Source organism: Saimiri boliviensis, chromosome 14, assembly GCF_048565385.1.
Source record: "Saimiri boliviensis isolate mSaiBol1 chromosome 14, mSaiBol1.pri, whole genome shotgun sequence".
Lineage (NCBI taxonomy): Eukaryota > Metazoa > Chordata > Mammalia > Primates > Cebidae > Saimiri > Saimiri boliviensis.
The window spans coordinates 12,639,351-12,661,987 of NC_133462.1; the positions used below are offsets into that span (position 1 = coordinate 12,639,351).

At 53.2% G+C, this 22,637-nt stretch overlaps 1 protein-coding gene and 1 pseudogene across 1 annotated transcript in view; both read right to left on the minus strand.

Annotated features, from left to right (window-relative positions):
• Nucleotides 1-22,637, minus strand: part of PPP1R37 (protein phosphatase 1 regulatory subunit 37) — a 54,632-nt gene that overhangs the window by 5,980 nt on the left and 26,015 nt on the right. The window contains exons 2-4 of the mRNA XM_039467126.2: nucleotides 2,202-2,299; nucleotides 656-701; nucleotides 331-431 (exon numbers count right to left, since the gene is read on the minus strand). Coding sequence (XP_039323060.1) covers nucleotides 331-431; nucleotides 656-701; nucleotides 2,202-2,299 — 245 coding nt within the window. The remainder of the gene's footprint in view (nucleotides 1-330; nucleotides 432-655; nucleotides 702-2,201; nucleotides 2,300-22,637) is intronic.
• On the minus strand, nucleotides 2,309-11,338 carry LOC101045749 (small ribosomal subunit protein uS13-like; annotated as a pseudogene).

Consider the following 22,637-nt stretch of genomic DNA (forward strand, 5'->3'; position numbering starts at 1 on the left):
CTTGATGGGAGACTGCTCTCAGAATGTTTCCCAAGCCCACCCCATAGAAACTGTTCCCTCCGGCGTGGTTCCTGAAAGGGCTGGGGGCCACACGCCTGCCCCTTCGCCCAACGCTCCAAGGCTCTCCTTGCTTATGAGGGTGCACAGGGGCCCCAGCCACTCTGGTCATACTGGATGTCTTCCTCTTGCCCTGCAAGAAGTCCCGCCCTTGTGCCACCCCTCAGCCTTTGTCTAGGGGAACCCCTCCTCCTGCAGTGTCCTCTCCCCACCCAAACCTCGAAGGGGCCCAGGAGCTCAGGAAGCCGAGTGGGTGGTGGCAGGGCCGCTCACATCTTCGTCCAAGTTTGTCTGCTCCAGGTCCACGACCTTGAACTGCAGCCTCTTGAAGACCTCTTCCAGGGCCTCACAGGTCTTGTAGTCAAGCTTCTCACCTGGGAGGAGACAGCGGCCATGTGTATGTCAGGGACTCGGGGCCAAGGGAGGCTGGAAGGGTCCTCTGCCCCCAACCTCCCACCCCCCACCAGGCCAAGCCCCTACCCTGGCTGAGCTCAGCTCCAGAAGCTGCTGACCCCCAGGCAGGTCCTCAGACCCACCTCTAGGAAGCCCCTGACCTGCCCATGACCCAAGAGCTCCCAGCCTCTGGACAGACACACACCTTTCAGGTCCAGACAGTCGAGGCGGTGCCTGAGGTCTGTGAATTCCTGAGAAAGCAGAGTGGATGGGGGTTAAGGCAGGAAGACACTTGAACCTGGGGGCAGCTGAGGCCCCCAATGGCTATAATGCCTGAGGTCAGGCAGGATTCCGGGGTGGGGTTTGGGTGAAGGCACTGAACAGAGGTTCAGAGGCCATCCACCAGCTGGAACCTGGGGTGCAGGGCCCTTAGACAGCAAGAGAGCTCTGCACCCACATGGCTGAGAACCAGGCAGGCCTGGGCAAAGCCCCTCTGCCCCAGCTGGACTGAGGGAGGGAGTGGGCCCAGCATCTCAAAGAGGGATGTCCCAGCAGAGGGAGAAGTCAGTGCAAAGGCTGTGAGGCAAGAAATGAGCCTGGGAAGCTGGCAGGACTGGGCTCAGGAGGCCTCCTGGTGAAGGCAGAGCCTGGGGCCCAGCGCCTAGTCACAGCCCACCTGCCCCGCGGACGCCAGCTCCAGCACTCTGGGCTTTACACGCATAACCTGTGAGGTGGGTGCTGCTGGTCTGAACCAGGCCGGTGGACTCCAAGGACCCACTCTCTCAGCCACCACACTAAACAGCCACCCTTCCTGGGACCTGGCAAACCCCTCTTCTGGAATCTTCCAAAGAACCGACCCTAACCGCAGTGAACAGTGGTAGACAATGAGCATGGCTGCTCCCAGCACAGGCAACCCTGGAACCCTGGACCAGTGGTGCTTCACTGACTCGACACCAGGCCAGACCCGCAAGAGAGGCACCAACGGGGCGGCAAGTGGAGAGTGACTCGGGGAAATGGAAAACCAGCAGGCACCTCGCAAATGCTGAGAAGGCAGGAAACGCTGAGTGGCCAACAATGGCGGCTCCCGAGGAGGGGCCTTGGGGCAGGAAATAAGAGGTGGATTTGGTTTTTCAGATCTGTAGTATTTTAGTTTTTTTAAAATCTGAGGATATGTATTACTTCTGTAATTCAGACTTTTAAGAATATACCAGGCTTGGTGGCTCACACCTGTAATCCTAGCACTTTAGGAGGCTGAGGTGGGCAAATCATCTGAGGTCAGGAGTTTGAGACCAACCTGGCCAACATGGAGAAACCCCGTCTCCATTAAAAATATTTTAAAAATTAGCTGGTGTGGTGGCTTGTGCCTGTAATCCCAGCTACTTGGGAGGCTGAAGCAGGAGAAAATTGCTTGAACCAGGGAGGCAGAGGTTGCACTGAGCCCAGATTTGAGCCACCACACTCCAGCCTGGGCAATAAAATCGAGACTCCATTTCAAAAAAATAAACAAATAACTAAATTTTGTAATCAGACTTACAGGAATCGTATACATGCCTTTTCCCCAGGGTTTCTTTTGGGGCTGATGGATACCTGAATTTTTTACTTGACGTAATTCTGTGTTCCTCATATTTATGAAGAACCTGATAGCTGTCAAGCTGAGCAGCAGGCTTTCAAAGATGTATTCACACAGGCCCTGGGCTAGGGCACCCCACACCCAGCCCTGACACGCCCCGCCCCGCCCCGCCCCGCCCTACCTGCAGCTGCCTGAGGAGCTTGGGGATCTGCCTGCAGTTGAGCTTCTGGCAGGCCTGCTTGTAGGCGCCGACGACCTCGTCCACAGTCACGTTCTGGGCTGCAGGCACAGGGGACCCAGGCCTGTGACTGTCCACAACCTGAGTCCCTGATGGGGATCCACCCACTCCCACCCCAAGGCCTCTGCCCACAGTGCCCCCTTCAGCCCTCCCCCAACCACAGGCTGCCTGAGCTCTATCCTCCCTTTCAGGCCCCCGCTGGCCCCTGCCCTAGGGAAGGTAGCTGGGGCACCCCCACCCCAAGTCAGCACCGGCCTCCACGCCTCATCTCAGCTACACGCACCTTCCCACAAATACACAGTGGACAGCACACCATCCTATGCATCGGCCGCCTCCCCTACTAGACTGGGAGCCCAGGAGAACAGGATTGGGGCTGTCTTGGTCACCGCCATGTCTCCAGCACTGTCTCGGCGTTTCGTTTTTGAGACAGTGTCTCACTGTCGCTCAGGCTGGAGTGCAGTGGTGAGGGCACAGCTCACTGCAGCCTTGACCTCCCAGGCTCAAGTGATTCTCCCCAGGAGCAGAGACCAAAGGCTTGCACTGTCACACCCAGACAATTTTATTTCCGGTAGAGATGGAGTATCACTGTGTTGCCCAGGCTGATCTCAAACTCCTGGGCGCCAGCAAGCTTTCTGCCGCAGCCTCCCAAAGTGCTGGGGTTACAGGTATAAGCCACTGTACTTGGCCCTTGGTTTTTTTGTGTTTTTGGATGAGAGAACGAATCTTCACTTCAACCCTATGAGGAAACCAAGCTCAGCAAGAGAAACAGCCTTGCCCAGGACCACACAGCTGGTATATATGGGAGCTGGGGTTTGAACTCAGCTCTTTTTTTTTTTTTTTTTTTGAGACGGAGTTTCGCTCTTGTTACCCAGGCTGGAGTGCAATGGCGCGATCTCGGCTCACCGCAACCTCCGCCTCCTGGGCTCAGGCAATTCTCCTGCCTCAGCCTCCTGAGTAGCTGGGATTACAGGCATGCACCACCACGCCCAGCTAGTTTTTTTGTATTTTTAGTAGAGACGGGGTTTCACCATGTTGACCAGGATGGTCTCGATCTTTCGACCTCGTGATCCACCCGCCTCGGCCTCCCAAAGTGCTGGGATTACAGGCTTGAGCCACCGCGCCCGGCCTGAACTCAGCTCTTAATACCACAAGCCTCTCAGAATCCCCACTCCCAAAACACCCTCAATAGCTAAACATCCCGGTAGAGCTGTTCAGGGCCAGGCCCCTTCACCCAGACACAGAAGCAGGAAGAGAAAGGCCTGGTCCCGGGTGTTCCCAGGGTAACAGGCAATGGCTCCCACAATGAATGAAGGGATGCAGCCCAAACCCAACAGCTGCAGCCCCCATCCTTGGGAGGCCCACAGCCACCACCACGCGGCAGGGAGGGCTGGGCTTTCCATCTGCACAGATTTGTCTTTTCTGGACATTTCGTTAAAATGGAACTGAAACTGTGTGGCCTCCTCCAGCTGGCTTCCCACACTGGGCAGAATGATCCCGTTTCAGGCCCTTTACACTGCTGCAGAGTAATTACAGGATGTGCTGAGTTTTGTTTGCCCATTCACCAGCTGACAGGAATTCGTAGTTTCCAGTTTTTGGCTATTAGAGCTTGAGTTTTACCCCAGAGTGACCAGGCGAGCGGGAAGGAAAGGCTGTGAACAGAGGAGGGAAGAGGTCAGGCCCGGCCATCAGAAAGATCTTCTTTGGGCCAGTAGATCTTGGGCATGGAGACGACAGGACGGGCAGAGAAGGGGCCAGGAAGAGGGCTTGCTGGCAGCTTCCTGAGGGCCCTCACCCTGCTGCTGGAGGCAGCAGGAGTCGAGAGAGCTTCCAGTCTAGTAATATATCCATGCGGACTCCTCCTCCTGCCACACTGGTAGGCCAGGGGCTCTGCACCCCTGGTCTCATCAAGCACTGCCCCATTTTCTAGGGGAAGAAACTGAGGTCCAGGTTAGGTATGGTGATTCCCTGGAACCAGGTGGCTGGTCCTGGGCGGAGTCTAACATCAGGCCTTCTCTTGGCCACTGTGCTGGGTGGCAGTGGATTGCTGAACTACAGTGCTGGAGGAAAGAAGCCAACAGAGACCAGCTGCCAGCCTCCCCAGAGGTCAGGCCTGGCCCCGCCTGAGCACTTCCTCCTCCTTGTGGGTGGAGGCCTGGGAGGAGCTGCAGGTAATCAGCACATAGCAAGTGCCCCTCCTGCAGACAGAGAGGGAGCCCACATGCTTGGTGACCCTGGAGCTCTAGGGAACAGGAGCTGGCCCTGCTCAGGAAGGCAGCCCCGAGGACTCCAGCAGCTACCCCATGCCATGGACAAGCCCATGCATGCCCCGATCTTAACCAGCCCCCAAAGGGTCCATGAACTTGAGAGGAGACACTCATCTCTTTATTTTCATGAGCAAATTTGAAATTTAGCATTTCCTTATTAACAGAGGCCAAAAACGAGAGAGAGAAAAGAAAGTGTTTAGCAGACCCTGAGCCTGTCATAAAAGAAAAAAAAAAAGACAGATCTTTTCACATTGCATTCGTTACTGCAGATTCTGAATGCCCAGCACTACTCGGAGCCTTAGCACAGCTGCTGCTACATCCTATCACTTCTCCTGTCAGTGAGGAAGAGCATTTAGCTAATGATATTCCAACTGGCATTCTTTGCAATCCTATTTAACGTTTTGCCTTAAAAATCATTCTGGGCCAGGCTCGGTGGCTCACACCCGTAATCCCAGCACTCTGGGAGGCTGAGGAGGGTGGATCATCTGGGGTCAGGAGTTTGAGACTATACTGGGCAAGATGGCGAAACCCAGCCTCTACTAAAAATACAAAAATCAGCCAGGCATGGTGGCACACTCCTGTAACCTCAGCTACTGGGGAGGCTGAGGCAGGAGAATTGCTTGAACCTGGGAGGTGGAGGCTGCAGTGAGCCGAGATTGCGCCACTGCACTCCAGCCTGGGAGGCAAGTGCCAAACTTCTTTTCAAAAAAAAAAAAAAAAAAAAAAAAAGGAATTGGAGGAACCATGGAAAGTCTAAGAATTTTCATGACACACAGAGCACTGCTGCCATGGACTTCGTGCCAGGTGCTTCATCCAGGAGCACATCGACTCTGTGAAGCAGGGAGCCAGGCCAGGCCAGGCCCACCCTCAGCTGTCCTGTGTGGTGGCCGAAGCCAGGGTTCAGGCCCTAGCCCCTGGCTCTGGAGCTCTGGAGCCACTCTCTCAGCTCCACATTTCAGCTTCCTCAAGCCTTAAATGGGGAAGAGGAGTGGCTGTTTTACAGGGTAGGTGAACTGACGGAACTAAATCATTTGTGGAGAAAGTCCGGCCCCAGGCCCAGCACTGCTAACATGTCACAGCATCGCGAGGGTCCAGGATCAGGCTGGGGGTGGGCCTGGCTGGGGCAAGGAGGTTGGCCCAGAGCTGGCTGTGGCATCAGGCTGGATAACACCGTAATCCCTGACACAATGGGTCTCATGCACATAAAGTGCTTGAGATGGTGCCTGTTTTTTTTTTTTTTTTTTTTGGTATATAATCTATTTATTAACAGACAAGGCCTACAGACTTACTTCTTCTTGGACACACCCACAGTGTGGCCATGGTGGCCAGTGGTCTTGGTGTGCTGGCTTCGGACACGAAGCCCCAGAAGTGGTGCAGCCCTCTATGAGCCCAAATCTTCTTTAGTCACTGCAGGTCTTCACAGGGCTTGTTGTCTAGACCTGGCTATATTTTCCATCCTTTACATCCTTCTGTCTGTTCAAGAACCAGTCTGGGATCCTGTACTGGCGTGGATTCTGCATAATGGTGATCACATGTTCCACCACATCCTCAGTGAATTCTCCCGCCCTCTTGGTGAGGTCAATGTCTGCTTTCCTCAATACCACATGAGCGTATCTTCGGCCCACACCCTTAATGGCAGGGATGGCAAAGGCTATTTTCCAGCGCCCATCAATGTTGGTGTTGAGTACTCACAAAACAGGCTGGAACTTTTCAGGGCACACTAGAGACACGGCGGTAGTACAAGCAGCTGCACGGAGGTCTCCTGTGGAAGAGCTGTTCTTTTTTTGAGACGGAGTCTTGCTCTGTTGCCCAGGCTGTAGTGCAGTGGTGTGATGGCTCACTGCAACCTCCGCCTACAAGTTGAATCAATCCTCCTGCCTCAGCCTCCCAAGCAGCTGGGATTAGAGGTATGTACCACCATATCCAGCTAACTTTTGTATTTTTAGTAGAGACAGGGTTTCACCATGTTGGCCAGGCTGGTCTTGAACTCCTGACCTCGTGATCCGCCTGCCTGGGCCTCCCAAGTGCTGCGATTACAGGTGTCAGCTACCACGCCTGGCCAAGATGGCACCTGTTTTTTTGTTCCAAGAGCCTCCAGGTGAGCTTGAGGCCCAGTTTCTAGGCTGGCAACCTTCACTCCCTACACAGTGATCAGACGGCACCTACAGGATCTGGAACCAGGCCCGGCCTTGCAGGAGTCACGACCAGAGGCAGAGCCTGAGGAAGTCGTATCTGCCCAAGTGCTTACAGAAGGGAGAACTGAGACCAGGGGATGGGAAGATTAGCCATCCCAGAGGAGGTTGGGGAGTGGGGCTCAAGGCCTCAGAGTGACTTGGTGATCCCAGAAACAAGAATGACAATTGCATCTTGTCAATTTCCTCTGAAGCCAAGATGCATCTTCGAGGTAGGAACAGACACAACAAAAGAACAAGAGCAGGGCTCAGGTTTAGTCTTCAGTGTCCCCACAGTGTCATTAGCAAGTTCCAAAGCTTAATTAAGATACACGAGGGAGGTTGGACGCAGTGGCTCACACCTGTAATCTCAGCACTTTGGGAGGCCAAGATGGGCAGATCATTTGAGCCCAGGAGTTCAATACCAGCCTGGCCAACATGGTGAAACCCCATCTCTACTAAAAATGCAAAAATTAGCTAGACATGGTAGTGTAGTTCCACCTACTCGGGAGGATGAGGCACTCTCAAGTAGAATTGCTTGAGCTTGGGAGGAGGGTGCAATGAGCTGAGATGGCAACACTGTACTCCAGCCTGGGTGACAGAGTGACTGTCTCAAAAAAAAAAAAAAAAAAAATTAGCACACCAAAACTAAGAGTTTACAAATACTATTGCTTAGAAATGAGACTACATGTATTCAAATAAAAAAGAAACCAATCTATTAATAGAAAAAAGAGAAAGAGCAGCATGGGCAGATCAAAGAACGCATCTCACTTACACAGCACTCACACCACACCAGGCCCATCCCAAGCACTTCCCATGCAAATACACAGCTACAATTCCCTGAACACTTCCAGGAAGGGAACATTAGTATCCTCCCACTTTAGAGAGGAGACTGGGCGAGGCTGATTCCTGCAATCCCAGCACGTTGTAAAGCCAAGGCAGGAGGACTGCTTGAGGCCAAGAGTTCGAGATCAGCCTTGCCAACAAAGCCAGTCTCTACAAAAAAATTTAAGAAAAAAAAAACGAGAGAGGAGAAATGTAGCAGAGGTGCCATGACTTGTCCAAGGCTGCATGATAAGCAACTGGCTGGCCCCAGCAAGGGCCCCTATACACACCTGCTCATTTTAAATGTTGTGAGGAGGTGGCTGAGAATGAAGAGAGTGGCAGCATGAGATAGTTCATGTGCAGCTGTGGGTCGAAATAACTGACTCTGGTGTACTGAGCACTAACCACATGAGATGCCACCCCAGGCATTTCACACCTCAGTATCTGCACTCAGCACGGACTCAGAAGAGAGGTAATGGGCCCACCAGGTCTGACTACAGGGCCAGCTTGGGAGGAGGGTGCAATGATCCACCAGACTACACCATGTCACAGCCCGTATGACCCCATGAGGGACGTGGAAAAGGTCACGTGATACCCAGCGCCTCATTTAAGAAGGCAGAAAGCAGGTGATCTTTGCCAGTCATGGTTTCTAGGCAAAGTAACTGAAATCTCATAAAGGGGTGGGTCCCCCAGGAACTGGATGGGCACAGCCACAGAACCCCCATTCTGCAGGCAGGCCCAAACAGCCACGGCAGGTCTACAGTTCTTGCAAAGGCTTTGGTGTGGGGCCCAGGCTGGAGCTCAGAGCCAGGTTCCAAAGGGAAGGGCTGTGCAGTGGTTACAGCTGTGGCCTTCAGGGATAGGGCTGGAATCTTTGCTGTCTCTCTTATACACTCAATGACCTTAGATGGGCTTCACAGCATCTCACAGTTCCCACATGAGATATGGGGTCTTGCAACATGGTTAAGAGCACACATTTTGGGGCGAGACTGCCTGGAGTCAAATCCTAGCTCCCAACTCAAACTCTTAAGCAAAACAATGTAACCTCTGGGCCTCAACTGTTTTATCCCTAAGATGGGGATAAGCGTAACTAACTCCCAGGATCATGTGGCAAGTGAGTTAGCAGGGTTCCTCCCTAGAACCAGTGCTTAGCACACACACATAAATGCTCACCTGGTCCAGGGGTGGTGGTTCACACCTGCAATCCCAGCACTTTGGGAAGCCAAGGCAGAGGTTCCTTTGAGCCCAGGAGTTCGAGACCAGCCTGAGCAACATAGGGAGACCTGCCTCTACAAAAAACTAAAAAATCAGTTGGGCATGGTGGTGTGTGCCTGTGAGTCCTAGCTACTTGGGAGGCTGAGGTAAGAAGATCACTTGAGGCCAGGAGTTTGAGACCAGCCTGGGTAAAATGATGATACCGTCTCTGCCAAAAATTTAAAAATTAGCCAGGCATGGTGGCGTATGTCTGTAATCCCAGCTACTCAGGAGGCTGAAGTAAGACGATCACTCAAAGCCAGGAGTTCAAGACCAGTGTAAGCAACAAAGTGAGACCCTGTCTCTACAAAACAAACAAACAAAAATAGAAAAATTAGCGCGTGTCTGTGGTCCCAGTGACTTGGGAGGCTGAGGTGGGTAGGTAGCTTGAGCCTGGGAGTTTGAGGCTGCAGTGAGCTGTGACTGCATCACTGTACTCCAGCCTAGGCAATAGACTGAGACTCTGTCTCTTAAAAAGAAAGAAAGAAAGAAAAATAAAAAATGCATAAGTGCTCCTTAGCTTTTACATTCCTGTTGTGTTTTACCCAGCATGCAGTCAATGCAAGATGATGCACTTGCTCAAGTCCGAGGCTCTAAAGGCCCATTAAGCAGGGGCCAGAATTCAAACGGCTGTCAGAGAGGAGGTGGAGAGGTATGTTCGGAATATGAGTGTTTATATTTTCTAAAAAGCAAGCCTGTGCGGAGGATGGGTCTGTGGAGGGAATGGCTTGGAATAAGAAGACCTGAGTTCCATCCTGGCCTGTTGAGGCTGTGATAAATGATCATAGCAACCCTCTTTCCCTCTCTCAAAGGGACGCCTGTGGGGTCGCAGACACCAAGGGACGTGAGTGCACCCATGAAGTAGGTGGCACCAATGTCACAGTGCTGCCTCAGTCAGCAGGAGAAACAAACAGAGAAAAAGACAATGATGGTGGTGGTGATACTGGCAGCCACTTCCCAGTATCAGAAACTTACTCTGTGGAATGTATAGTTTAAAAAAAAAAAAAAAAAAAAACAGAGTCGAGGTCTTGCTATGTTGCCCAGGCTGGTCTTGAACTCCTAGCCTCCAGCAATCCTCCCGCCTCAGCCTCCCAAAGCCCTGGAATTACAGGCATACGCTGCCTCGCCTACGTTCTAAGTACTTTCCATGCACAATTTCACTTAGCCAGCTCAGCACCCCTACGATGCTGGCATAACCAGATATCCATCTTATCAGGAAAGCAATCTTGGAGAGGGAAAGACACCTACTCAAGTCATGGAGCCAGGAAGGGGCAGCAGGGAACACATCCCAGGCCTGTCCTGCTCTGAAACCAGAGCTCAGCTTCCTTGTCTGGCCTGAGGAGGAGGAAGGGCCAGGGGTGGAGGCAGGGTGTGGGGAGCCCTGGGTGGAATGGTGAAAGGCATGAGCTCCAGGGAGATATGCTGCTGTGCAGCAGCCGGTGGGCAGGGACTTGCTGCTGCAGGGATGGGGCTCTGCTACTCGCCCAGCAGGTGGTGGCCAGCTCCCCAAGGAGAGGATGAAGGCCAAACAGAGCTTGCCTCCCCCGCCTCCCGCTGGGCTGTGGCCCTCACAAAGGGACAGACAGAAACCTGATGCCAGGCATCAGGTGACAGGCAGAGAGATGTTTGTCTGGCATTTGCACACAGGTGCAATGGTACCCACGAGATGCAAGGACAAGTTGGGCACCAGGGGGCGGTGATGACTCACACCATCCGTGCCAGCCTGGAGCAGGGCGGGGGAAACAGACACAGTCATCCAAGTGGGAGTCAAAACACCAGGAAGCAACACTATGTGGGGCAGGGGACATGGTGGGAGGGCGTCAGCTCTCAGAAGACGGATGGGGAGGGAGGATGTCCAGACGAGCCCAAAGGCAGGAATATTTAGGGTTGCTCCCTGACAACCATGCTGACATCTGGCTGGAGATGACCTTTTCGTGCCCAGTGCCCACCACATAAATCAGACATCTGTGAGCTGGGTTCACAGAGCACCAGAGTCAGGAGGTCCCAGCTAGAGCCCAGGAGCCCAGATTTTAACAGGCCCCCATGTGACTGTGATGGCAACCAGGCTCAAACAATCACGCTTTGCAATGCAGGTGTTATTTTGTTATTTTAGAATGAACAGAAATGAGCTGGAAGTAAGCTGGCCTTGAATCCCTTCTCCACAGCCGGACTTCTGCTCTACCTCCTTGCCAAGGTCTCCCTTCGGCAGATGAAGCTTCTCTCACACCTCCCTGCTGTCCTGGAGCAGTGATGGTACCCATCCTGGACGCCAATCAACATCATTCCTTTTGATATACAACATCATTCCTAGTGTATGTCCACTAGGATGTTCACACGACCATGAAATCCCCTACCAACGCAGTTTCTCAGAATGTATTGTCATTAAGTGATATAGGACCGCAGTACTACACAACTCACACATTAAGGTAAGAAAAACCACCACCACCACCATCATTTCACATTATAAGGCAACAGGCGTCATCTTTATATTCTTCCCAGTACAGATGTCAATACCAACCAGGTGGACCTTGGCGCGGCTGTGCTTGCCAGTCTTCAAAGTAGACATCTCGACGATCTTATAGGGCCAGATTTTGAGCACCAGGAAGCCATTGTTACATAATGCTGAGCACTGCATTGGGAAGGAGGTCGAGGCCCCTGCATCTCCTGTCTCAAAGTCCAAATCATCTTCCATTTTAAGAGGCCTAGATTCCAACTCTGGCAAACACACTGACTCAACCCCGTCTGCTTGCTGTGAACCCAACCGGTGCTTCTGAGCCTGCTGCTGCCACTGCTTCTACTGCCACTGCCTCTACCACCCTGTCTTGACTTTAGCAGGCATGGTCAGACTAGGCTCTGCAGCAACAACTCAACTCTGCCTTGTAGCATGAAGAGTAATAGATGGTATATAAACAAATGAGTCTGGACATGTGCAAATAAAACTTTATTTACAAACTCTGTCAAGTGGCCTGGGCTGTGGCTGCTGTGGACTGTTAGCTAAGCTCCATCAAAGATCTTCTGGGCCAGGCGCGGTGGCTCAAGCCTGTAATCCGAGCACTTTGGGAGGCCGAGGCGGGTGGATCACGAGGTCAAGAGATCGAGACCATCCTGGTCAACATGGTGAAACCCCGTCTCTACTAAAAATACTAAAAATTAGCTGGGCATGGTGGCGGGTGCCTGTAATCCCAGCTACTCAGGAGGCTGAGGCAGGAGAATTGCCTGAACCCAGGAGGCGGAGGTTGCGGTGAGCCGAGATCGCGCCATTGCACTCCAGCCTGGGTAACAAGAGCGAAACTCCGTCTCAAAAAAAAAAAAAGATCTTCTGGAAGGACATATAATAAACTAGACGGCTGCTTTCAGGAACAGGAGCTGGCAAAGCTGAAGGATGACAGGGAGGAAAATTTACTTCTCTCCGTATACCTTTTTAAAAATGTTTATTTAATTTTATTGAAAATTATTGTACATATTTATGGGGTACATGTGATATTTTGATAAATGCATACAAACTGAGTTAGGATAATCAGCATATCCATCACCACGAACACTGATCATTTCTTTATGTTGAATCTTTATCCAGCTTTTTGTATCTTTTGAATACTTTGGCATATACAGGTACAGTCATGAGCCACATAAAGACGCTTCAATGATGGACTGCCTATGTAACCAGTGGTCCCGTAAGATTCCCCCACTATATTTTTATTGTCTCTCTCTTTTTTTTTGAGACAGAGTTTTATTCTTGTCGCCCAGCCACAATCTTGGCTCACTGCAACCTTGACCTCCTGGATTCAAGCAATTCTCCTGCCTCAGCCTCCTGAGTAGCTGAAATTACAGGTGCCTGCCACCACACGTGGCTAATTTTTTGTTTTAGTAGACACAGAGTTTCACTATGTTGGCTGGGCTGGTCTAGAACTCCTGACCTCGTGATCTTCCCACCTTGGCCTCCCAAAGTGTTGGGATTAGAGGGATGAGTCACCGGGCCTGGCCCTTACTGTTGTCCCTTTTCTATGTCCATATACACAAACACTTACCACTGTGTTAGAGCTGCGGAGGGTACTCAGCGCAACCACGTGCTGTGAAGGTGTGTAGCCTGGGAGCATGAGGCTATTCCAGGCAGCCCAGGTGTGCAGTAGGCTATGCCACCTAGGTCTGTGTATGTCCACTAGGATGTTCACACGACCATGAAATCCCCTACCAACGCAGTTCTCAGAATGTATCGTCATTAAGTGATACAGGACCACAGTACTACACAACTCACACATTAAGGTAAGAAAAACCAACATCCCCAGCCCCTGTGCAGCCTGGCCCCAGGCCCTGCTCCTGGTGACTGTGCTCAGAAGGCTCCCATTCCTGAGGCTTCTGGTAGATAAAATCAACAGGACTTGGTCACCGCCACATGCACAGGGATGGGCAGGGTTGGGGGAGACGCTGGGAAGCATCTGGCTTCAAGCCTGGGTGACTGGATAGCTGATGGAGTCCCAAGCCAGAAAATACCACAACACATGGAAATGGACAGAGATGTCATCTTCCACTGACAGCATGGAGGCAAATATTATTTACATAATTTCAAAAGAGAGAAGAAACACTCATTGTGGTATTTTCCAGAATTCTCAAGCCGGGGAGGTAAGGCAAGGGTGCAGTAAAGTCACACCAGGAAACCAGGCCTGAGCTCTTATTCACGACAATAAATAACCATCAACATGGTAGAGTCCCATTCCCCCACAGCACGCATTCAGGGGGCTCAAAGCCAGGGGCCTGGGTTCCAATCCCCACTCTGTTGCCTAACAGCACAGAGTGGTGACCACCCTGCGCCCTCTTGCTGCGTCACCAGCACTTCCTCCAGGAGGGTGTGGTGAGGTCACCCAGCCTGGCACTCAGCACTGCAGGGCACACAGGAAGGGCCCCCTGTTCCTGCCCCCCAGAACTGTGTATTACAGTTGCTGCCACCACTCTGTGCCTGCCACATACACCTCTCCCACAAGGGGGCACCATCATCATCGTTCCACCTCACAGGTTTCACAGGCGTCTCAGCTGGAGTCTCATGGCAGGCGGGAGACCGACCCATGCGGGACAGCGTCTCCACGGAGCAGCCTGGAACCTGGTGCTGGGCCTCTCTGCAGGACTCTCCATGCTTGTCTGAACCTCTATGACTTGAGCACCCTCCTGCCCTATCCGGGCGGTTGACCTGCACAACTTCGGGCAAGAGCCTGGGGTGCAGGGGGTCTGGGCCACCTGCCCGGAAGCCCGTGCACCTGCAGCAGCCCGACGGGTAGAGATGTCAGGTCAGGTGAGACACTCATCCTACAGGGAGCTCTGCCTTGGTGTGGGGTCTGTGAAAGGACAAAGGGCCTGAGGCCAGAATGGCCCACTTCTCCTCCTGTCTCCTGCTGGGTGGACCAGCCTTGGTCACCCCATCTCTCTCACCTCAGGACCCTAGGCAGGCCTGTTCACGTTACCTTGACTCCCTGCTGTCCTCCTGAAAGGTTCTAGGAGTAGACAGGTGCCCTGTCCCACAACCTCTGATACACTGACCGGCCAGGGACAGGAAGATTACAGAGCCAGCCACAGCTGGTCCTAAGGCCTGAGACGGAACTCTCTTCCCACTGGGGTGGTTAAGACGGCACGCCATTTCTAAGCTACTGGCAGCCATCCCTGCACCCACCAGGTTGGAGCAGCCTCCCGAGAATGAAGCCCGCTCAGAGGAAAGCCAGGCTCAGAGATTAAAGAGACACTGTTTGAGACCCTGGATCCAGCCAGGCCTGACACCACACTATTCATGACCCTTCAGATCGATCAGACAACACATCTCCTCTTCTTGCTTCAACTGTTCTGTGTCAGGCTTCAACTATAGAAGACTTCCAGCTTAGGTACCATCTTTCCTCTCATCTGGTAAACATTTCCCAAAACCTGTTTTTTTTTGGGGGGAGGGTCCCCGTCTGTCACCCAAGCTGAAGTTCAGTGGCTCAATTATAGCTCACTGCAGCCTTGCACTCCTGGGCTCAAGTGATCCTCCCACCTCAACCTCCAGAGTAACTGGGACCACAGGCATGCCCCACCATGCTTGGCTAGTTTTTTCTTTTAAGTAGAGATGGGGTCTCACTATGTTATACAGATTGGTTTTGAACTCCTGGGCTCAAGTGATCCTCCTGCCCCAGCCTCCCAAAATGTTAGGATTACAGGTGTGAACCACCAAGCCCAGCCCCCAAAACCTACTCATGCCAAGCTCTGTGCTGGCACTGGGGAGACAAGGATGGCTCTGACCTGGTCCCTGCCCTCCAGGGGTTCTTGTCTGCTGTGGAAGGAGCACACAGATGATGTGTGAGAGCGAGGAGGGGCTGTGCATGCACTGGACTCAGTTAAGGCCAGGCAACAGGTACAGTCAGGTCTCAGGGGCCACCTTTCAGCCTTGTCAAAAAATCTGGACCTCTCATGGGAGGATTTCTAGAATCAGTGGGGGGAAAAAAAAAAAGAAACTAAAAGATCTGGACCTCTCCACTCACTGCGCAACCTGCTCTGGTCACACTCCAAATTCTTCCCTTTCCCAGAAGGGCCTGGTGCTTCCCAGCACCTCGCATTCTCCCTCCCCTTTACACATTACATGGTACATGCTCTCATTTCTTACTCCTTCTTCAATTCTCAGCTTAGGGGGGACCTTCTTCAGGAAGCCCTCCATGACCCCCACGGTAGGTCAGGCCCCACCCTGTAGGCTCCCGTCTCAGCCCTATCCCCTCTGAGCTGTCACCATCTGGGGATCTGTTTATCTCCCCCACTGGGGACCAGGCCTGACCTGGTCTCCTTCCTAGGACTATGAGCCCCAGGAAGACAGCATGGGGTGGACTGTGGTCCACACAGTTTCCCCAGCATTGCCCCGCACAGAGCCAGGCACAGAAAAAGGGCCAAGACAGGCACAAAGAAGGTGAATGAGTGGACAGAGGAGCAGCTCACGTCTGGCCACTGCAGTAGGCCCTGAACGTGAATGGGAGCATTCTGAGGAGGGACACAGTCCCCACACTTAGGAAGATTACTGAGGGGACTTGGAGGGAAGGCCCAGTGAACAAGGAAGCCTGCAGGCAGGGGAGAGGGATGCCAGGGCCTTGAAGCTGCACGAAGCTACTCAGGTAGTGAAACTTGCTCTAAAATTCTAAAACATGCCCTCAAGCGCTCCCTGCACAGAATGGCTCAAGCAGCTCTTTATTGAACCCCTTCCCTACCAGGCACTCTGCCAAACACTTGATTACTGCAGTTAATCTTCATCATAATCCTGCAGAGTAGGATTTCCAGCCTCCACCATGCTACAGAGGGGATGGTCTTCTGAGGCCACACCTCCGGGAGGGGCTGAGGGAGGCCTGAACCAGGGCTGTCTCTGCCCTGCATCAGTACGCTGAAGTCCTCCGGCCCCTGGCTTCAAACCAAATAGACAGGTTGTGGGGGCCTAGAAATGCAGCCTTCTCGAACCTCAAGACAGAGAGATTGCCAGAGAGACTTTCTCTGTTGGGTTTCCAGGATGTGGAGAACAGGTCCTGGCCCTCGGCAGGGCTGCCCTCCTAAGTTTCTTCCTGGTGCCTGTAGGAAGAACCAACCTCCAGAGGCCCTTTGCAGGTGCCAGTGCTGGGCGGGAGAGGTGTGGGCGCCTGGCCCAGCCTGGGGTGCACTCACCCCTGGGACAGCCCCCAAATGTCTCTAATAGGCAGTGGTCCCATCCCCCACAAGCTAGCTCTGTCCCAGAGCCTTCTGCACAGTCAGGGAGCCAAATCCAGGGGCAGTGGCAGAACAGCATCAGGTTATGAGAGAAAGAGGGAGGGAGGGGACATGAAGGCAGGGAGGAGGGCCAGGCTGGATGGGCTGCAGAGGGAGGCATCTGAAAAAGTCTCAGAGACGGCAAAGATGCAAAAGGCGTCCCCGGCAGAGGGAACTTTGTGAAGGACGTACAGGTGCAGGAGGCTGCCCGATACATCCAGCAGTGAGCTACGCAGATGGGGACCTGGAGTGTGAGACGAGAGGTGTCGGCGAGGAGGCTGGAGGGGCCAGGGTCCTCCTTAGGAAGCAGGGGAGGCAACATGCACTTGGGAGAGCTGCACAGCCAGACCTCGCCTGCGGGCACTGGGGAGGGGCTGCTTCAGTCACTGAGGTCCTGATTCTTGCCAGTGGCAGAGCCACCTGGACACAGTGCCTCAGGGCCTTGGCACCCCTCTTCCTTACATTCCCACAGCTCCCTCCCTCCCTGTCTGCAGGTCTCTACTCCCAAGTCACCTCCTCAAAGGCTTTCCCTGGTCACCCTCCGAAAAGTCAGCCCCTTTGTCACTATGAATCCCTGTTTCCTTCTCTAGCTGGCATTTCTCATGACCTAGCAGGAAGCATAGTAATCTTGTGCATTTATGCTATGATGAGGGAAGAACTCTTACCCCTTTTCCACAGAAATATCCTCAGAAGGGTCTTTACTGGGCACACAGTAAGTGCTCAATAAATATGTGTTGACTGAATGAACACGAAGGTGGGGCTGGGGTGGGTCTCTGAAGTCAGCACAAGTGCAAGCCCCCAACTCAGACAGGACCAGCTGGGTAAATTCAGGGACGGTCTCTTCTTGTCTATGGCAGGCTGCTGGGTGCCCTGCACTCAGACAGTGAAGGTGTACACATGATGAGGTCACGAATGGGTGTGCTCAACCCAGAGCCAGCCCGGAGCAAATGCCTTCTGCACACCTTCACTGGATGTCCAGTTCCTTCCTGCGCTCCCACAATGTCGTGGCCTGAGTTGGGAAGCAGGAGAGGGATAGTACCACACAAAGCCTCCTGGGGCCTGAAATAGGGAGGAGGAGGCAGAAGAGCACCCACAGAGCTTTCTGGGGGAGCCTCACACACCCGAGGCCTCACTACCTCTGCAGATGCGCTGCTGCATGGTCTCTGTCCCCGCAAAACCACACAGCTACAGCACCCATGTGCAGACTGTCCTCACTCTCACCTCCAAGCCCTTCCCCAGGCTGCTCCACACAGAATCAGAGTCTCATCAGTCACGTGAGGCTCAATGCAGCTGGCTTCCCAAGGCCAGGCATTTCTCATGGGAGTATCTTTACTAAAGGGGGTTCAGGGTAGGCTGATGTGTACTCAAACCCAGATCTCTAAGTCCAGTCCCAGAGCAACTGGAGAATGACACCCACGGAGGCCCCAGCTACGCCAGAGGTCCCTTGAGAGCAGGGCTCACACCAGCCACTCGCCTCTGGACTCCCTGTATACACTCCATGTGGCAGCCTACACACCTCTCAGGTCTTTGCGTGAGGACTCTGTATATTCACTGCATGGCACAGGTCAGGTTTCCTGGGTGGAGAAGGCTCTTCTTGCCTCTAGCCTTCTTCCTGTATTTGGGGAGCTCTCTACCTAGGGAATCCAGTGGCCTCACTCCCGCCCATCTGAGGGCCCAGGTGTCTACCTGCTGGTGACATCCTCCCCACACATTCCCTCGCTACGAACCCTGCAGGGGTCTGTTTCTGGACTTAAAAGCCACTGCTGACACACGCACTGCCTCTCACAGGGGGAGACAGATACCCTGAGGAGGAAAAGTCCCTCATCCCAGAGTGGCAGTGTGAATCCAGGTCTGTGCTTCTGACCCCCTCCTTCCAGCCACTGCCCCGGTATGTCCAAATACTGACCATCCCCACCCTCTCCCGCCACCCCCATAATCCCTGGAGGCACTCAGCAGAGAAGGATGGGGGAAGAGAACACACACTGCTTGGGGCCCTTCTGTGCTTCATCAGTGGAGCTGTAACTTTGCACCTAGTCCCAAGACTAAGTGACTGACACACTTGATCTCGTTTCCAGTTCCTAACAGCCTTGAGAAGTCAAAATTATCTCTGCAACTTTCCAGAGAAGGCTTGGAGATGAAAAAGGACCTGACCAAGGACATGGTTCCCTCGCAAAGCCAATGTGGCAAGACCAGTCAAAAGTACAAATGTGCCAGGCATGGTGGCTCACGTCTGTAATCTCAACACTTTGGGGGGCCGAGGCCGAGGCAGGCGGATTACCTGAGGTCAGGAGTTTGAGACCAGCCTGGTCAACACGGTGAAACCCTGTCTCTACTAAAAATACAAAAATTAGTTGGGTGTGGTGGCGCACACCTGTAATCCCAGCTACTCAGGAGGCTGAGGCAGGAGAACTGCCTGAACCTGGGAGATGGATGTTGTAATGAGATAGAGCCACTGCACTCCAGCCTGGGCAACAGAGTGAGACTCCATCTCAAAAAAAAAAAAAAAAAAAAAAAGCATATATCCTTTGATCCAGCAATTCCACACCTGGAGATTAATCCTACAGGTATACTTACAAAGATGCAAAATCATATACATGTAAAGATAGTCACTGCAGCAGTTTGCAAATGCAGAACTGAAAACGACCCCAATATCCACCAACAGGCACCAGCCAGTAACCCACAGTTCATCCACGCGGTGGAACGCTGCAGCCACAGAGAATGAGTGTGTGCTCTCTGAGCCAAGAGGGAACAGTTTTCCTTAAGACACAAATGAAAAAAGCAAGGTGCACAACAGTACACACCTTGTACACACCTTGTACACACCTCAAGTGTGCTCATGAATGCTACCTTTTATGCAAGAAAGAGGGAAAATAAAAAATCTGCGCTCATCATTTAAAAGCAAATGAACACAGAGATGGAGTAGCCAGTGAAGCAGCCCAGGAACCAGTGAACAAAGAAGGACCCGAGCCCCTTCTCCAGGCCTCTGGGGGACCCCCTGCTAGGGCAGTGGCCTCCTTTAACCAGGATGACTAATCAGGTGCTGGGGGTAGAGCTGGCTCTTCTCTGAGCGCCACACCCAGCAACCCCTCACGGGTTCAGAGCCACAAGAGAGCACAGCCTCTATCCAGCCACTTTCCCAGTGGTCTGATCCTGAGTCTGGGGCAGAAGACAGTGGAGGACAGAGGGTGCTGGCTTGGGCCCGAGTGTTCCCACTGTTTCAGAATGTGTAGGTAAAATGGTAGCTATTTTAGAAGTGCTGCAAAATAATGCGGGTGACAGTGGCATGGGGATAGACAGGGACAGACCAGCCACGTAGTCTCAATTCCGAAGCTGGAAAGTGGGTCGGTCCATCGGGCTCATTATACTTTCTTACGTCTGAAAATGTCCATCAAAAAACAGTTAAATGGGCCAGGCACGGTGGCTCATGCCTGTAATACCAGCACTCTGGGAGGCCGAGGCTGGCAGATCACCTGAGGTCAGGAGTTTGAGACCAGCCCGGCCAACATGGCAAAACCCCATCTCTACTAAAAATACAAAAATTAGCTCGGTGTGGTGACATATGCCTGTAATCCCAGCCACTCAGGAGGCTGAGGGAGGAGAACCTCTTGAACCTGGGAGGCAGAGGCTGCAGTGAGCTGAGATCATGCTACTACTGTACTCCAGCCTGGGTGACAGAGAGCAAGACTCCATCTCAAAAAAAAAAAAAAAAAAAAAATTAGCCGGGCATTGTAGTGTGTGCCTGGAATCCCAGCTACTCAGGAGGCTCAGGCAGGAGAACCGCTTGAACCCAGGAGGTGGAGGCTGCAGTGACCGAGATCATGCCACTGCATTCCAGCCTGAGTGACAGAGAATGAGACTCTGAAAAAACAACAACAAAAAACCAAAAAGTTAAATGAAAAAAAGAAAAGCAGCAGTTACTGCTGCTGGTGGCCCACAAGGAGCCGAGAGGCAGCAGGTGGGCTGGGAGGGAAGTCAGGCTCCAAGGAAAGTCTCTCCTGACAGCATTAGTTATACAGCCCAGCCCGGCCGTGGTGGCAGCCACCTGGGTGGCTCCCTGGGGCCTGGCCAGCAGGTGCTCAGTGAACATGGGCTGAAGGAAGGAAGGAACCCCCATGCCCACACCCTGAGGGACAGGACAGCCAGATGGAGGGTTGGCAAAGGAGAACTCTGAGGCACATGGTGAGGGGTGGCAGGAAGCTGGGGCTCCTGGCACAAGCCCGTAACTATGGTGTCCTAACGTTCAGCAGGAAGCCCACCGACAGCTGCCATTTACTATGCAGTGACCTCAGGCAACCCCCTTATGTGCCCAAGCTCACCAAAACCCTAGGACATCCCTGGGAAGGGGATACGATAGGGACCCACAACCCAAAACAAGGAAAAGGAGGGTCAGAGAGATCACATCCCTGAGTGACCACACAGGTCACACACTGTGAGGATCCTCCTCTTTCACTGCTGAGCCACTACGACCTTCAGAGTCAGCCTCCTAAAGGAGACTCCAAAGTCAGCTCTGTGGCTACTCAACCACCTTCCAAGAGCAACATCTTCAGACGCCCTGTGACACCGGTCACAGGCCCTGGGCTTCCCGCCCACCCTGCACCAGGGAACCCTCTCCCCTGATAGACTGGGAGCTTCCCCGGGCACTCTTGGGGATAGCGGCTGCGTACCAGGAGGCCTGGACACAGAAAGAGGCAGTGACACCAGCCAGCCTGAGGGGAGGGCTGCAGCTGCCTCTGCAGGCAGTCAGAGGCCCACGTGGGGACTTCTGGCCACTGAGCCTGTTTGGAAAAACCTCTGCCTGTGACTCCTTGGGAAAAATGAAGAGACGCCGGTGGTGAGTTCTTCTTCCCAGTGAACAACCATTGGGCAACCTCCACCCCCACCAACCTCTCAGTAACCCAGAGGCCTGCAAAATGCGGATCGCACAGGGGGCTGGAGCTGTAGGGCTGAAGAGCGCACATTCCCCAGCAGCCTCGGGCTCATCATCATCAACAATGCCCAGGACGGGCACTGGCTGACGGAGCCAGGCTCCTGCAGGTGCTGCTCTAGGACCACCTCCACGGCCTCACTCTTGCAGCCCGGTCTACGAGCTGCCCTAAGCCTTTGCTCAGGTGGCACTGGCCTGTCCCTGCCTAGGGCGGGATGGCTGAGACAATTTCTAGGTTGGGTTTCCTACCACCAGTCAGCACTTCAAAACTATATGCTTATGGCGGGCACAGAGGAGACCTGGTGGGGACTAGTATATAGGGAGACTCCCTGAGATCACCCCCTACTGTGGAAGGAAAACCCATGTCCTGTGCAGTTCCTGCCATTCAGATCTGAGAAAGGCACACCATCTGCTTAGGAAATGTGCTGAGGAGTGGGCAGGCTGCTGCCACAGGCTTTTACTCTGCACTGGGGGTAAAGCCTCAACTCCTCAGCCCAGGACAGGGCCCCCTGATCCAGCCCTCTGCCTGGGCTCATCATGGGCTCACGCACGCCTCCCAGCCACTCTGCGGGCTCTGTGGTTTGTTCCTGCCTCTGGGTCTGCAACTGCTCTTCCCTCCCCAGACAGCTTCCCTCCTCTCCTGAAGCTGATTTGTCATTCAGGTCTCAACTCAAAAGTCACCTCATGGCCAGGTGCAGGCGCTCACGCCTTTAGTTCCAGCACTTTGGGAGGCTGAGGCAGGCAGATCACTTGAGGTCAGGAGTTTGAAAACAGCCTGATCAATTTGGTGAAACCCTGTCTCTACTAAAAATAAAAAAATCAGCCAGGTGTGGTGGCAACCACCTGCAGTTCCAGCTACTAGGGAGGCTGAGACAGAAGAATTGCTTGAACCCAGGAGACGGAGGTTGTAGTGAGCCAAGATCATGCCACTGAACTCCAGTCTGGGCAAAAAGAACAAAACTCCAACTCAACTCAAAAGAAAAGAAAAGAAAAAAGTCTCCTCTGAGAAGCCTCTCCTGATCCCTTTCTATAGCAGCACTCCACCCCCATCCCACACGCACCCCCAAGATACACACACGCCCAGGCAACGCTCCACCTGCCCTGTCTCCTCACCAGACACATCCGAATCTCTAAGGATCTATTTGCTCATTCTCTGTCCTAGACCAAGGGCTCCCTGAGTCTAGGGACGTCACGTGGTGTCTGTCACTGT